Source organism: Gopherus evgoodei, chromosome 11 (genome assembly GCF_007399415.2).
Source record: "Gopherus evgoodei ecotype Sinaloan lineage chromosome 11, rGopEvg1_v1.p, whole genome shotgun sequence".
Classification (NCBI taxonomy): Eukaryota; Metazoa; Chordata; order Testudines; family Testudinidae; genus Gopherus; species Gopherus evgoodei.
The window spans coordinates 24,642,019-24,659,557 of NC_044332.1; the positions used below are offsets into that span (position 1 = coordinate 24,642,019).

The window sequence follows — 17,539 nt, forward strand, 5'->3', positions numbered from 1 at the left end:
GGAAATATGCATATTTAGCGTGGGCAAAACAGTTGTTTTGTTGAGAAGCACAATGACTTGAAATTTAGCAGAAGGGCCTTTTGCCGTCCCTGTAGAAATCCACAGAAATTTGACCAAGTCATGAGACTTTGAAAATCTCCGTTTACGCATGCTCAATAGAAGGCAGGACTGGGAAGTGGGGCCAAGTATGGGAGGGCCGAGACTGGGACAATGAGTTGGGTTTGGAGGGGGCTGGGAAAAGTGATCAGGGAGGGCTGGGTCAAGGATAGGTAGAGGGATCAGGGAAAGAAGTGGGGATGGGGAGACAGGGCAGAAGGGTCTGCAATCACTAAAGCATGTTCCCTTTTGAACTTGGAGTAGAACCCACGATTTGTTAGTCTTAGTATTAAATTTTCCTGTCTTCAAATCAGCTGTTCAGCCCACTGGCAAATATTTGCCTTATCTTCCTCTAGAGACTAGCCTGCATAGAGAATGACAACCTATTATTGCTATCACTTTTTTAAGTCTGCAACCTCTTCATTTAAATTGCATGCAGAAAGCTACATTATATTCTCAGTTGTAATTGTGCACTGCTGTTGAAATCTAATGGAAATACATGGTTGCGTCTGAAGACGTTATTTGAAGACAATAGGACTGCACAGGTGTAGACTAAGAGAATAATTTGTTCTTCAGTATCCTTGTACAAGAGATGGAAACAGCCCAATTTCACTCTGAGGTACCAAGTTGAAACTGAAAAACTGGTTAGTTAGAAATTTTTTTCTTGTGAACTATGCACACCTAACACAGAAAGGAAAACACAATAAACGTGGAACCTCCATGACACCATTTTTAGTCACTGCACGCAACTGAACTGTATTTCAGTCCAGTCAGATTTACCTAGTTTTCAACCGCACACAACTATACAACTAAGCAAAATGAACTAAGTTAAAATGAGTTTTCATTTGTAGATTACATATTTAGTCAAAATACAGAGAACTCTATTGAGATGCATACAATAATCAACATTAAATGCTTTTTGGAACAGAAAACCAGGGGTTTAAAAGAAAACAATTTAAACAGGAGTCTGTTTAATGTCACTTGGCAGTAAGTGGATGCAGTTGTATTAAATCCAGTGTGAAGTCATTTGATGAATGTAATTTTCCTATTAAGTAGGATCTTCTGTTAATTGGTTGATAAGTGAGTTTGCTGTAGTACAGCAAGGCCCCTGAACAACAGAATAAGAAATATGGGAGAATCCAATAGAACATACGTCTAAACACACTAAGTTGTTTGATAATATTTTGGGAACTGCGTGGCTTGAGCCTAATCCTGCAAGGTACCAAGCATCTCCAGTGGGAGTTTAGAGTCTTCAACATCTTGCAGAGCAGCAGTTAGCACTGACTGTCTTGATCTTGAAAGGTGCCATCACATGCATGTTGTTTGCATGTGTCCTGAATAAACTCTGCTCTAGCAAATTATTTGTTGCGATAATAAGCAATGCTTGATGCTCATTTGTTTGGCAATACCTACAATTCAGTGTACTGTCTACTTACAGCTATTTCCTAGCTATGCTGATGTAACGAACTGAACAGACTGGGCATGATTCCATGTGTATGCTGAGTTATTTCCTGTGGAGTGATGTACTAAGGAGAAACATGAATAGCTTCCTTCAATCTAAACCTCCATGTATATGTAAAACAGACCAATTAACAGAAGGTCCTATCCATATCGCAAGCTTGAGATGCATTAAATTGCCTAAGGAGGTTGTGGAATCTCCATCTCTGGAAATAATTAAAAGTAGGTTGGATAAATGTCTATCAGGGATGGTCTAGACTGTATTTGGTCCTGCCATGAGGGCGGGGACTGGACTCGATGACCTCTTGAGGTCCCTTCCAGTCCTAGAATCTATGGATCTATGCATCTATTATTAAAACTCCAATTTATTGGACTGTTAATTACTTATTAAAAGTAGGTAGAACTACTGAGAGTTGCCCACTGACTAGAATGGAAATTACCATGGTAGATGCAAAAATTCCTGGTAATACCTGAAAACTGAATTTTCATGACTATTCCATAAGCATCTTGTAGTGCAGTAGATTTAGATTTTCTTCTCAACATCAAATAATTACTATTTATCCCAGTGCTGAACACACTCTTGTGAAATACTATTTTAAGTAAATAGTTTTAATCGTTAAAAATAAATAATTCAGTTCCATTAAATAAATGCATTATTATATGTACTGCAAGGCTTCCCAACTTTGTATTGTACTTATTTCAGTTTATCACTCTATGTACCCAGTTTACATAATATAATGTGTAGCCAGGTAATCCTGTGGTGACTAAACAGTTGTGGATACTGAAAGTTGTAATTTATTTCATGTCATTAGTATTTTCTTGAACTTGCACTCCTTTTTAAGGAGGTCTGTACTGTGTGGGTATATACAATAAATAGGTGAAAGATGTGAGTGTTTAAGATTGTATTTCATTGTCATTGTGTTAGATTGTATGCCAGCAAAGTGCCAGCCTTAATGTAAATTCCATTGCAGTGAAGCTGCTGTAATATTGATGTATTTTTACTTTTATAATATTTGAGTTGAATGGAGGCATTTTGTCTATTCTTAAAAAAAAGTATTGCTCATGTGGACAGTTTGTTGCCATGACTTATTAGTATGATAATGTGGTCTTCTCTGATGGAGTGACTCCTCAGAAAAAATATACACAGAATCAGCAAGACCTTTTCTTAATGAAGAATGTTTGGAACAAGAAATCAAAATAAGTTAACAGCCAAACACCCCACCTCCCCGAAAACTCCACAGTTCTTATGACCCTTGGTGTTCAGCCCAACTGTCCCAAAGATATCTATACCCCGCTCTGCTTTCCAAGCACCTTTGCAAAGGATAGAGGAAGCTGAGATGGAGTTAACCCATTGTCCATGGAAGACCAGGTCATTCTGCTGCATAGTATCACAGGTGACTTACCTTTATGAAGTCATTTAGAATAACAGTTTCATAGTCAATACACATGTGACAGAATGCAGAACACCTTTATTCAGAAATGTTATTGCATGAGAAACGGTGAATCATGAATGTAGTACTCATGCAAAATGAAATATGCTGAGATGTGAACAACGTAACTTCCTGTCACTGTGCATCCTTTCTGAAGACAATCAAGGCCCATGGAGACCTCAGACAAGAGTGCCATCGCTTTTTCTTCATCTCTGCTGTTTCTTCGTCTCTGTTACATATTATGCTAAATGTTAGAATTTTGCTAATGAGGAAATTCTTAGACTTCGGATGCTGATTAATCCTCATCACTTAGTCTTGCTTTGTTGTTGCGCTACTTTAGTGTGCAGATACATTCCATGATGATTGGCATGGCAGTCAGATTAACAGATCGCAATATCTATTTGTTTTTAAAAAAACAGGTTTGAAAAGACAGCCATTACACTTTATATTGGGTTGGAGCTGAGTTTCTTCATAGATTAAAGATGTTAAGGCCAGCAGAGGCTATTCCAAACATGTATTTCGAACTCCTGGCCGCTGAACCTGATCCAGTAACTTCTGTATCAAGCCCATCACTTCTGTTGGAGTAATAGCCTAACTTTTAGAAAGCTATCCAGTCTTGATGTAAAGAGGTGTCTTATCTTTCACAAATTTAACATATGGCTAAATGCAGCTGGACAGTAGTACTTTTCTCAGTGTTTTACATCCCCACTATGATTTATATTCTTGGAAACAGACCACTTAATAGTTTTTCTATTGTGTATCTTTTTTTATACCCTTCATTTACATGCATGTTTCTGCAACATATTTTTCTCTTTTTAAATGTAAAATCACTTTGATAACACTGTTTTATTAGAGATGCATACCCCCAGTGTACACCTTACAGTGTGTCCAGATATCAAGCTTTATCAGACTTACAATCTAGTAAGAATTTCCACAGGTTGTCTTCACCTTATCCTAGCAATTCGTTGTCTTTTCCCTGCTGGATGAGAATGCTGTGCTTCCTTTTAAATTAATTTGTCCTAAAACAAAAACCCTATATTTTCAAAAAGTAAGAGTATGTCTTACACTGAAGCTAGGAGCATTCCTCCTAGTGTGGATAGACAGACTTGTGCTAGCTCCTCTGGAGTTAGTGCGCTAAAAATAGTAGTATGGATGTTGCAGCACAGGCAGCGGCATGGGCTAGCCATCCAAGCTCAGACCAAGGAGGTCATGGGGGCTTGGACTTGGGTGGCTAGTCTGAGCTGCCCCGCATGTTGCAACATCCACACTGCTGTTTTTAGTGAAGTAGGTTGACTGGAGCTAGCACAAGTGTCTCTACTCGGCTAGGGAGGCAGTGTAGACATACCCTAATAGTCCATGATTTGTGACAGATTGTTTAGCTGGATACGTGTCACTCTTGAAAAAAAGGCAAGCTCCTCCTACTGATGCATTTGCAAAATCTCCATTTGTGAAGGAAGAAATGGGGCAGATTTATTTCTAATAAATGAAACTTACAAAAACAAACAAAAAAGCCCTTATCAGGGAAAGTACAAATAAACCTCAGTGAAAGTTTCCCAAGTATGAGCATGGCTTTCAAATCAATACCAAACTTAGAAATCTGATGTGCCTTATTTTGTCACTTAGATGTTAAATGTTTTGAGTCTTCTCTTTTGATTGCCCTCAGTAAGCCATGTATTTTGTGTTTAGGTAATAAATGATGCATGGAAGTACTTACTGCACAGTGTCTGTGGTTAGCTCATGCTTATGTATAAGATGCTAATTTGCGCTATTGATTCTTTTGAGAAGACACAAAAACCTGTGGAGGAAGAAGTGCTTTCACTTTCTCCAGTTAATACCTCCACACACCTAATAGTCCATGCATTATGTATTGTGACAAATTCCTCCTCTGTCTTGGTGGGTCCTGCACTTATTGGCGGATTTGTTTGCCTCAGAGATTCACCATGTGGGTCACGGGACAGCCCAGAGACCTTCCCCTCTGGTAGAACCCACAGTCCAGGTCAATTCCTCCTGTGTCTGATCTGGAGTTGGGAAGTTTGAGGGGAACCCAGGCCCGCCCTGTACTCCGGGTTCCAGCCCAGGGCCCTGTGGATTGCAGCTGTCTATAGTGCCTCCTGGAACAGCTGCGCGACAGCTACAGCTCCCTGGGCTACTTCCCCATGGCCTCCCAACACCTTCTTTATCCTCACCACAGGACCTTCCTCCTGGTGTCAGATAATGCTTGTACTCTTCAATCCTCCAGCAATATGCCTTCCCCCTTTCAGCTCCTAGTGCCTCTTGCTGCCAGCTCCTCGCATGCACACTACAAACTGAAGTGAGGTTCTTTTTAAACTCAGGTGCCCTGATTAGCCAGCCTATCCTAATTGATTCTAGCAAGTTCCTGCATGTTCTGGAACTGCCTCTGTTACCTTACCCAAAAGGGATCTACTTAATGTGAGACTAATATATCCGCCCTCCAACACTCTCCTGTATCCATCTGGCCTGACCCTGTCACAGTATATTCTGATGATTCTCAGTATAACAGTATTGACACTACATAGCACAGACAGTCATCAGTATTCTTGAAATTCCAGGGAACTTGAGGTGGACAGAAACTGGTGTCTTCAGACTGTAGCTTTGTCTATGGGTAATATTCTTCTCCTGAGTACTTCGTAATCATCCTCATGAACATACAAAAACAAATGAAAAATGCCATGATACGCTTCATTTTTTTTCTCCCTCTTTAGATGGGGGTGGAAGGCATGGATGAAGGTGCTTCTGCAGCTCAACAGTCTCGGAAACTAGTCAGCTTTGCATTATCAGGTAAGATTTCAGAAGTATCTTGCATTATTCCACTAAAACAGGCACCAGTTTTGTGTTAGATTATTACTGAAAGTCGGAATTAACTCCAACTGTACTATGGCAAAGCAAATGTACATTAAAAAAAAATTACTGAGCTAAAATACCCAAAGATGGAAAACATTTCCTCCTCAGCTACATCTATCTTCTTTAGGAGTGCACTCTAGTGGTTCAAATTTCATTGAGAACATGGATATGCTGAAAGCAGGCAAGATTCATTTATATCCAGAAGTGAATGAAACCGATTTGATGGATCTAGCATGAGAAGTCTCCAAGAAATTTTCAGTGTGCCCGAGAGAACATCCATCTCAGACTGAGTAGTGGTAAAGCTAGCTTTTCTGCACATAGAAAAGGGCTAATGAAATGTAAGTTAGTCTCATTGCTTTGAGAGATGGACGGAGTGCCAGAACAACAAGGGTTGTAAAGAGTGAAATCTTTTTGAACACTTTTTTTCCATCAGTAACGGAGAAAGGGAATTAAACTTTTACTCATGTTGATTAGTGTTTACTTTACATGTGGTCTCATGAGAGTAAAGTGTCTCAATGTGAGCAAAGGAGGTAGAATCTGGTCCCTAAATCTTGAAGACAGAGAGATTTCTCTCTCTGTGTAGGACTAGAACGCACTAAAGCTGCCTTTTAGAATGGTGTTGCAGGAATTAATGGGGAAAAACACAAGAAAGCCTATAGAAAATGAGTAGCATTCGATAAAAATCACTCTAAAAACCTGTAGCGTGTGACTCCACTACTGAAATTTACACTTAAATCATGGCCCAAATCCCTCTGTTTCATACTTAAGTGATTGCATTACTCTCCAACACTGGTATAATATCGCTTCAGAGGACAGTTGAATTTACTATGTAATATTTTGATGAAATATCCATTTTTGCAGAGCTTTGTATCTCCTACAAAAGAAGTGACCCACAAGCAGGAGATATGAGACTGATCTAGCTAGGAGGCAGAAAGGTGGCATAAAGGGGGTGTTGCTCTACAAAGAACACATGCAACAGTGATTCGCCACAGGACCGATCGCTTGCAGTGTGTACAGTCCATCTCTTGCTACAGATGGTGTGCTGCTAGATATTCATAGGGGTTTGGTGGTACAATGAAATATCACATGCTCAGGAACTAGTTGATTGCCATATGTGGAGTCAGAAAATAATATTCCAACGGGTCAGATTGGCAGCAACTTTGGGGATTTTTCTCCATCCTCTCCAGGGCGTGGTGCAGGTTTCTTGCCAGAATCATCTAGGTTCATCTCACTTAATCAGTTTCCTCCCAGATCAGGGGCCTTGAGGATTGGTCCATTTTGGACCTTCCTATCCTCTGCCTGTGGCACATAATAGCTTAGTTTCCTGAGGGCTGTAATACCTTGGACTAATTTTTGTTGCTGGATTTAGTGTGGGGATGAGCTTAGCCTGTGCTATATAGAAGGTCAGACTAGATGATCAGGCAGACTGGAGAAAATATCCTTTCAGAAATTACATGAATAACTTTCACTATTGGTTGCTCTAATGGAGGACTCTCTCAGAGGAAAGGAAAAACCAAGTTGCTGAAGCATTCTGTATTGACACTTACAAATAAAAATTGTGAACACAAATGACTTTAAAATGTCTTTCTAAATTGTATGCTACATCTTCTCATACCTAAGCAGGAAGGTCAGTTATAGTAGCAAACCCTGGAGAAGAAGAGATTGAATGAAAAAAATTAAAATAGCAATTGTGCATCTCTAGCACAAGAGTGAATTTTAATTCACTACACCTTTTAGCTATAATCTTTAAAGCATGTGTCAGTTTGTTCATGGTGAAAAGGACTAGGAGTGCTTTAATATCCGTTTGTTTGAACCCCTGGAAAATGTGATCAGAGAGGCTCCAGCAGGCATAAGCCAAGATTTTCAAAGAGACAGTTCTTTTGGGTTCCTAACTTGAGCCTGATTTTCAGAGGTCCCAAGCATCCACAACTCCAATTGAAATGAATATGTAATGTAGGTGCTTACCACCTCTGAAAATCTGGTCCAAGATTTCTTAAATTGGGCACCTAATGTCAGAGAGAATTTTTGAAAGTTTGAGCCATACTGTAGTAGTCAGAAATGTACAATCTCACTTGATGCACTTAGCCTTCCAATAGAGTTTTTGAGTGAAATCCTATTTCAATAAGGTTCCCTTTGCCTTAAAATATCAGATACTTCTTTCATATCAACTGTCAGAGTGGCCAAAAGCGTGTTTTGCATGAACAGAATGACAATCTCAGACTCAGTTGCTTGGAGATCCAGATCAACTGGGATCACCTAGCAGTGAAGTTTGGTCTTGGTTTCATTTTCAAACCGCTGTCTCCTTTCACTTGTCTTCTTTTTCCCTATCTCTGCTTCCCTAGCTCTCTGGCTTTCAGAGCCAGAGATGACTTAACATTTTTGGATGGCTTATCATTACATTTCCTATCTGACCCTCCTTTTGCCCCAAAATTTCCATCTTTATTTTATGACTCTCACATAAGAGATCCCCAAGTTCTTCTCCAATTCTCCTGCAGTACTGCATCTTCCCTCTTTCTTCACCTCATCTCACTCCAACACCCCTTCACCCATTCCAGTTCCTGATCTGATTTTCTTCTCCAGATGGTTTCCCTAGAGAGTATTGTGAGACCTTGTCATCTCTTATCTGCGGTGGCCCAGAGCTGCTCCTATTGTGATACACCTTCTGGGAGAAGACACTGTAGTAGCTCCTCCCCTCCCCAGTTATCAAGTGATGGGTGGGGAACCCTGTCTCTTTCTGTGTGCTTTTCCCCACTCGGCTGCTCTCATCTGCTGATCTCTGAATGATGCGATAGACTCTTTTATGTGTTACTGCAAGTGAGCAAAATCCTCCCCTGGGAGTAGGATGTCTCCTAACCTGGCAGCTTCTGGGGAGCAAACTCCTAATCTAGGCCTTTCAGAATTAGCTTTGGCCTACTAACACGATGCAGTAGCGGTGAATGAAATTTAAGTCTCAAAGCAGCACCAGCAGTGCTGGCTTCCAGGTCTTCTTCTTCTTCCCCCATCAAGGGCTTGCCTTGTTGCTCGTCTTCTTCATGTACCTCTCAGGCTGCTGTCACCAGGAGCATGCACCTGCCACCCATGCAGTCAGACCTCTGGGAGTGTGCTCTGCTCCACATCCCTTTCACCCTAATATGCAGTCATCTCCTTGGGAACATTCCTCTTCCTCCCCACCTGTCATAGTATAATTCCCAATTCTGAACCTTAGCTTCCAAAATATGGGTACTAGCATGAATTCCCCTAAGCTTAATTACCAGCTTAGATCCTGTAGTGCTGCCACCAATCAGGACTTAGAGTAGAGTGCCTGATAAACTCTGGTCTCCCCCAAAACCTTCCCTGGGGACCCCCAAGACCCAAATTCCTTGAGTCTCACAGCAAAGGGGAATAAACCATTTTCCTTCCCCCTCCTCCCTTCCTCCCAGCTCCTTTCTGCCCTGGATACACTAAGAGATCACCGTGATTCAAACTCCTTGAATCACCACACGGAGAGGAATGATACCTTCCCCCCTCCTCCTCTTTTCCCTTCACCCAGAGGCAATACAGATTCAAACTCCATGAATCTAAAACAAAGAGGAAATTCACCTTTCCCTTCTCCCCACCAATTCCCCAGTAAGTACAGATTCAGTTCCCTTGAGCCTCAACGAGGAGAAAAAATCAGATAGGTCTTAAAGCAAAACTTTTAATAAAAAAGAAAGAAAAAAGGTAAAAGTTATTTCTGTAATTTAGATGGTAAAAGTTACAGGGTCTGTCAGCTTATAGAAATTGGAGAAACAGCCTCCTCCAGCAGAAATACAATTTAAAATACTTTCAGCCAAATACACATTTGCAAATAAAGAAAAAACAAATAAAAAGACTATACTGCCTTTCTACCTCTGTACTTACAAAATTGGAATAGAAGATTAGAGAGATTGTAGGTACGTGTGGTCACTCTCAGAGCACAGAGAGAACAAAGCAAAACCCAAAAAACACAAACAAAGGCTTCCCTCCACCGAGATTTGAAAGTATCTTGTCTCCTGATTGGTCCCCTGGTCAGGTGTTTGGTTCCCTGTTTGTTAACCCTTTACAGGTAAAAGAGACATTAACCGTTAACTATCTGTTTATGACACCGCCCCACCCCTGAAGCGTGGTCAGCTCACTCCAAGATGACGCATACTGTGTCCATGAAGCCTGGTAGTTCTGAAAACTGTCCCTACCCACGGAACATGAACTCTTTGTAAAAGTTTAGTTCCACGATTGAACACTCAGTGAAGCTGAAGTGAATGAAACTGTGTTTTAAGGCCAGAAGTGGTCACTAGATTATCTAGCCTGTGTATCCACATCTTTCCTTCTCATTCGAGTTGAAAACTCAGCCTTTAACTCCAGCAGTTAAAGTAAGTACAGATGATGGCATTTTGTTCTGCTCATTTTAATGTTTCAGAGCTTAAAGTTTCTATTAGTGAAGTCCCTCCAGGACAGATCGCTGAATATGCTTCCTGTTGTTCCCAAAATAGCTGCTCAGTGGAGCACCTAATTTGCAGGTATGGGAATGGTGGGGAGGAGCTGTCTTCATCTATTCACTCACTCAGAATGCTTTTCTGCACCAGAATGGCCTTTTCCCCTCTGTCTGCGGCAATGCTATGATCCATTCTTGGGTTGCTAACACTCCCATCAGTGAACATGGATAAATATGATATTTCAACTGGCTTGACCGTGTTTGGTGCTAACTAAGCATCTGTCCATTCATAAATACCTTTACTGCTTATCAGCCCTCTGATTACCAAGGGAGGAAAATAGTGAAGAAAGCAGTCTGCCAAAGAAGACAAACTTAGGTTCTGCACGGTCTCCAGTGGATATCAAAACAGGTGCATGGTCAAGGTAGATTTGTCCTTGCACTTCTGCTAGCAGCAGAGCATGGAAACAACAATCATGTTTTGGGCAGACTGACTGGGAAAAGCAGGTCTACGACTTCTGCTTTGTTGTGAAACTAACATCATTTAATCATGAAACAAATTTTGGCTACAGACTGAGAACTCATTTTCCTTGACTATTGTGTGAACAGAACTGGATCTCACACACATTTAGAAAACAAATGAATAGAAAAAATATTCCTCACTGTGCTCCCATCTTGACTTACCAACTTTGTTTGAAAGGTCAGGTTTTAATCTTGCTTTTATGAAGGTGTCTTTCATATTGTTTTAAAAAAGCCTGCTCTTTTTCATTCTCCAATCTTTTCTAAGAGCACTTTAATTAACTATGTTCAGATTCCCATTTCAAAATGCTGGCCTTTAAAGATGATGAAAGGATAGGTGGCTTTTATAAAGAAGTCTCTAAAATTAGTTGAGAATACTTAGAAAGCTGAGTGGCTGAACCTCCCTAACCATTGCTGTTTATAGGCTATGACAGTGCATGTCAGAAAGCATTAGTGATATAATGCAGTACATTATTATATTCAACGCAAAATTGGGTTGCATGATGAAATCATATATCTGCCTTAGGCTGTAGGATCCTACATGTTCTTAAGCTCTGTATGTATTCAGAATAATTTAAAATTAAGTTCTGTGGATATATTTTAAAAAGTGGGGAAAACATTAGTCTCTCTTGCTTGCTAATGAGTTCTTGTCTCTTTATGCGTGAATTGCTTTTCAAGGCTGGTGGATAACCATTTACAAAGAGGCATAGAGGGCTGCTTCTTTCACAAGCATAACTGTGTTTCTGCCTGGAGAAGGAATGTATCCAACTGGTTCAGATGAGAAGTGCATGATAGAGAACTGTAGTGTTCTTTCTCTGACATTTCAGTTATGAAGAAATTTCTCTTAAAAGGGTTTAGTTTGTATTTTATGATATTTCCTATATACTACTTTTAGTGTCTCCTCACCCTCAATGGTTACTTTTGATCATTGCGTTGGGGTTTTTAGGTTGAATCCAAGTTCAGTGTTTCATTTTAGTACAGTTAAGCTTTTTCTGTGTGTGCAAAAACTACATACAAAATTGCACATCTGACCTTGTGTGTGCCAGCTTCACTGAGGTTGGAGACTGCACACTACATGCCAGGATACCTCATGAAGAAGGACCCAGAAATCAGTGGCTTCAGGGAACTGGAAAAGAGAAATACTTGAAAGTTAATTTTAAAATCAATTATTGTACTGAAAGTATTCCTCTTACCCTGGCTATTTGAGGCTTATGACCCCAGCACTTAAGCAGGTGCTGAGGATATGAGCAAAAGTTCTTCTGGTCAGTGAGCATCAGAGTTACTCCATCATACAGCAGATAGTACAAGGCTGCCAAACTTTGTTTCCATGCAGGAAAAGCTCTATGTAAAGAAAGAAACATCCTCAGAAAAACTCTGCATCTCTTCTCTTGGGAGTGGCTTTTCTTCCTCTGGGCTGAGAGCATGTGCATCCCAGCCAAGATCACCATCTTGCTTTCAGAATATTTAGGGTAATCTTTATGCATCAGTGTATCAGTCCTGAAAAACATTGTTTCATTATCCTACTTCATTAAATCCCACAGCATGTGAAGGAGTGGGGATTGGGTGCTTTTTCTCTGAATGCAAATACATTAGGTACCGAAGAAAAACTATTCTGCAACTCTGCGTCAGAAATGTGCAAAGTATTTTATATTAGAAATAACTGGGGACCAGAATGTAAATCAAGAGCTTGGTCTAGTCTCTGTTTATTCTCTCAGGAGAACAGAGTGAATTCCTGCCATAGGCAACTTCCATTCACTAGATCTAATTAATCATAGTTTGTGTTACTTTTTTTTTTAACAGTTTTGTGGTAAACTGGATTCCGAGGTAATATTTTAGGACTACCTAATTTTTGAACTTCTTGTTTTAATCTTTTTGTTCCTTTTCATTCTTTCTTTCAAGATATTAGAGCAGTTGGGTTAAAGAAAGGGATGTTCTTCAATCCTGATCCTTATCTAAAGATGTCCATTCAGCCAGGAAAGAAAAGCACGTTTCCTACATTTGCCCATCATGGTCAGGAGAAAAGGTCTACTATCATCAGTAACACAACTAATCCTGTTTGGCACAGAGAGGTAATGTATGCCTTTTAAGAACTCCTTCAGTTGGCTGGTGCAATAAGTCACTAGGATACTGTTTCCTTCTTTTATGTATTGGTCCTTAATGTCTGATGCTATGAGCTGGTTATTTAAATTGACATGGAAATTGCAGTAATTGTAGGAACCCTGTTGTTGGGCAGGAACAGTTGTCTTCTGTAACACATTTGAACCATAGGCTGTGAGCTTCAGTCCCTCTTCTGATAGCAAGTTTTGGAATTGCTTAATAGCCCTGTGGATTCCTTGAAATAGCAGGAATAAATTAATTAGAATGGATTATATGTTGTGAGAAGAATCGTTACAAAAAGGCACAGGAAGTTAACATTCATGTTTGGGCTCAGCCTGAGCGATGATTCTGACTATAGTTCATTGAGAAATTATTCTCTTTCATAGTGCATAGCAATTGGCACATTCAAAGATTTCTCTGTCATCAAGCAGGGGGGATGATCTTTGAATTATTATATGTAGCTTGACAAAAGGCAACTTTTCAGATTTGTTTCCACAGGGAAGGCTGTTTTGGTGTTAGAATTGACACTGAAATGACACCCTCTCATATGCATTTGAGTGCTGAATGGCAAAAGTGTGTGTTTGAAAAAAAAAACTGAACTGGAAATAATATTAGAATGAATACCTCTTAGGGTACGTCTGCGCTACCCGCCGGATCGGCGGGCAGCGATCGATCCAGCGGGGGTCGATTTATCGCGTGTAGTCTAGACATGATAAATCGACCCCTGAGTGCTCTCCCATCGACTCCTGTACTCCACCACCGCAAGAGGCACAGGCGGAGTCAACGGGAGCGGCAGCAGTCGACTCACCATGGTGAAGATGCCACAGTAAGTTGATCTTAAGTATGTCAACTTCAGCTATGTTATTCACCTATCTGAAGTTGCGTGACTTAAATCAGTCCTGCCCCTCCCCAGTATAGACCAGGCCTTTGTAACCAAAACCTGTAACCTTTTGATGGCCTTTCACAGTTTCATTTTGTTTTTGTGAAATGAATTGATGGTCTGCGTCTACACTCTAGTGTACATATGCCTCCACCACATTTGGTGTCTGACTTCAGACTCAGAGAGGTCAAGAACTGAGTGGGAACATGGTTGAAGTAGATTAGCAACAAAGCAAGACAGTGTAACATCACTGTTAACACTGCCACTACTCACAGTCTAGCTGTTCTGTGGCTAAATAGAGGGCATTTCCCCCAGTGATGTCACTCTAGCATCATTCACAGTCATGCAGATTTCCCCCACAATTAAGCTCAGAATAAGAGTTTTAGTTGGAGTCTCTTGTCTTTCTTTCTAATAGCCAGTTAACTCCCCCCCCCCCCCACCAATCCTCTGTTCTATTTCCTCTTTCTTCTCTGGTCTCTTATTTTTGCAACTTATTACTAAAATGATAATGTATTGTGCAATGTTCATTGGACCACAAACTATATCCGTGTGCTCTAACTGCTGTGTTTCCCTGTAGCAATGCTTTGACAATACCATCTTAAGGTTAACAGCCTTTAAATTCCATTCCTCACAGGAAACTCAGCCCTGATTGACAAGGATGAGAATTTTTGTTTTTATTCATGACTCATTCATTTGCTGATTTGAGTCTGCCAAATGTACAAAGATCTGAACCTGTCTGGTTGATGTGTGTATCAAAGTTGAACTGTAGCCTCTAGTTTTGTTCCCTATTGAGAATTATTTAGCCAACCAGCCAGACTGTTTTTAGCCATTCTGGTAAGGTGGTGATTTGTACTGAAATCCGAAAGGTGAAGGCTAGTGGAAGTCTAACTAGTTGATGTAGGCTGTTCCAAGCAGAAAATTGATGCCTCACCAAACTTCATTTTTGATTGAAACATCATAGTAATATAGACATGAAAAAGCCATTTATTCTTCAAGGAGGAGGAAGGAAGAAACATTTTTGTTTTTAATGATTGTAGCATCATTGTGTAATCTGGAAGTGACTGCCATCATCAATAATCATTGCTTTGGGTTTCCTGTCACAAATGCGTGGTGTACATTTACATATATGTTGAATAATAGTGTAATGATACACAACTGAATGTGTTCTTTCTTTCAGAAATATTCTTTTGTTGCACTTCTGACAGACGTCTTGGAAATTGAAATTAAAGACAAATTTGCCAAGAGTCGTCCTATCATCAAGCGCTTTCTTGGGAAGTTAACAATACCAGTCCAGAGACTATTGGAGAGGCATGCAATAGGGTAAACTAACTTGTTAATTTAATTAGTTTGGAAGATCAAATCAACATCTGCGATAGTGACAAAAAGGAACCTTTTCCTGGCTAATTAATTGAAGTCATAGATTATTAGGGTTGAAAGGAACCTCAGGTGATCATCTAGTCCAACCCCCTGCTCAAAGCAGGACTAAATCCCCAAATGGCCCCTTCAAGGATTGAACTCACAACCCTAGGTTTAGCAAGTTAATGCTCAAACCACTGAGCTATCCCTCTCCCCCTAGTATACTTTTGATCATATACCACAGACATGCCATAGCAGGAACTTAATATCTCTGTAACCTTACAACCTGTGATACGAATATGCTTGCATTTCTTAGTCTGTTTTAAATTTGTGTGTGTAAGCGTGTGTGTGTGGTTTGTTATAACTTATTTTTTTCAGGTTTCTGAGGCAAAGAAAAATTAACTTGTTGCTAATAAATCAAGAAGTAAGGCATAGCTACTGCCAGCAATATGTAGTAGTGTGCCAACTTAGAACAAACAGATTTTATTGTCTTGTTTCTTTTATAGTTCAAACATTTCTAATTGTTAGCTTATAGTGAGAAAGATTTCACAATGGGTTAATTAACTGAGTAGAAATGAAAGGATTGTAATTGATTATTGTTCTGAATGTCGGGAATACCACAAAATTGAAATTGACTTTCACTTTGAATAAAGGTTTGATGGGCCCCAAAATTAATATATTGTGCTTTTAAAAACTTTTTCTTAGCTTTCGATGCTATTTAAAAAAAAAAAAAAAAAAAAGACAAGTTTTCAGATAACCAAAGTGACCATTGATAGGGATGGAAATTCTGTCCAGTCTTGCTTGATGGTTGGACAGGCTCTGGAATTCTATAGTTGGGCAAGGAGGAAAGGATGAAGACAAAGGATCATGGCTGGAACACTGGGGCCTGGCATTGTGGCTCAGGAGGAAGATGGCTGTAGGTTAAGAGGGGGCCTGTTAGATAGATAATAGTATGTAGACACATTAAAATATCAATTAAGAAATAATCCAGTACAGTGCTTTGTTTTATCAGGATCTTAAAATTCATATAGTGCATTTTAATAGTACTAGGAATAGACAACGAATAATACTTCTCTTAATATTCACACATCTGAAGACAATGGGAGGAGTTGAACTGTGTCAAACACTCTTCTTTTAGGGCCTGATCCAAAGCCCATTGATGTCAGTGAGTCTTTCTGCTGACTTCAGGGAGGCTCTGGATCAGGCCATAAGAAGCAGAAGCAAAAAGTGCATATGTTCTTCCTGGGAAGTTAAATGGCGTGAGAGTAACATAATATTCTTGCGTGACAACCAGGATGTAAACAAATAGCGGCTTTTGCAGAGAAAGTTTGCTGATCCAGTATAATGGGTCTTACTCCTGCTTGCAGCTTCTTGGGGGCATTAACCAGACTTGTCAATCAGGCAGGCTGGGAGTGACCATATCCACGAAGATCCAGCCAGCTAGCCAGTTTGACCTGCCTCCAGCAGCTTCTAGAAGACTTTACCAGACCTCCTGGTTAGAGCAACAAGAAAACAAAACCAAAAAGGATTCTAAGCATTACAGTGCTATTATTTAGCCTCAGGAGTGGCGAGGCAGGGTGGGAGAGGGTCTGCAGCAGGATTGCTGGAAACTCCCTTCTTATACTGAGGTCACTGCCTGCAGCATCTTCCTGTGTAACATGTCTGGGCAGGCATTTCTGGTGGAACACCTCACAACCAATAAGAGGAATAGAGAAGATGGCAGAAAAGAATGCAAAACTGTCTGGGCTAATCAGGCCCTATCGTGGTCAGCCGTGCCACAGCTGCCAGGTTAATTGAACCCTGCTCGTGTAGTGGGTCAGACATTCCACACCAGTGGGTTTGATGGGACCATGCTCCCTGTGAATCAACCGATCCCAGTATAGCCAGGGCTGAGAGGGAGAGCAGCCCAGACATGGAGGGACAAGCAGGTGGTAAGGGGCTACTGGAACAACACTTATTTTTGACTAATTTAAGGTGTAAGCCAGCCTTGCTGGAAGTCTGCCTGACACTGAGGGATCCATTGAAACAAAGGACCATGCCATGCAGCTTTTGTGCAGCTCTGCTTGTCTCACTGAGGGATTCAGTGAAACGAAGGACTGCTGCTGTTTAGCACGGCAGGGCCTAATATAGGATTCAGTGTGTAAAAAAATTATGATTTTAAAAAAAAATTAAAACCTTAAAAAAAATTTAAATCAGATTTTCTAATCTCAGTTAAATATAAGTTTATTAAAAAAAACTGTTTGAATTTGACAGCTTATTATAACTTTAAGCCTTAACATAATGTATTAAAATAATTTAAATATCAAAAATAACGTAAAGTAATACATGTTTGCTGTCATATTTTAACGAAAGTCAAACTAGTGAATTAGTGAAGTCACTGGCTATACATCTAGAACCAGAGTGTGTTGAAGTGCT

The 17,539-nt window shown here is 40.2% G+C and overlaps 1 protein-coding gene across 1 annotated transcript in view; it reads left to right on the forward strand.

Moving 5' to 3' along the window:
• The window catches only part of HECW2 (HECT, C2 and WW domain containing E3 ubiquitin protein ligase 2), a 253,750-nt gene that overhangs the window by 145,490 nt on the left and 90,721 nt on the right, over positions 1-17,539 (forward strand). Inside the window, 3 exon segments of the mRNA XM_030580447.1 lie at positions 5,708-5,783; positions 12,691-12,860; positions 14,946-15,088. Of these exon segments, the coding sequence (XP_030436307.1) occupies positions 5,708-5,783; positions 12,691-12,860; positions 14,946-15,088 (389 nt within the window).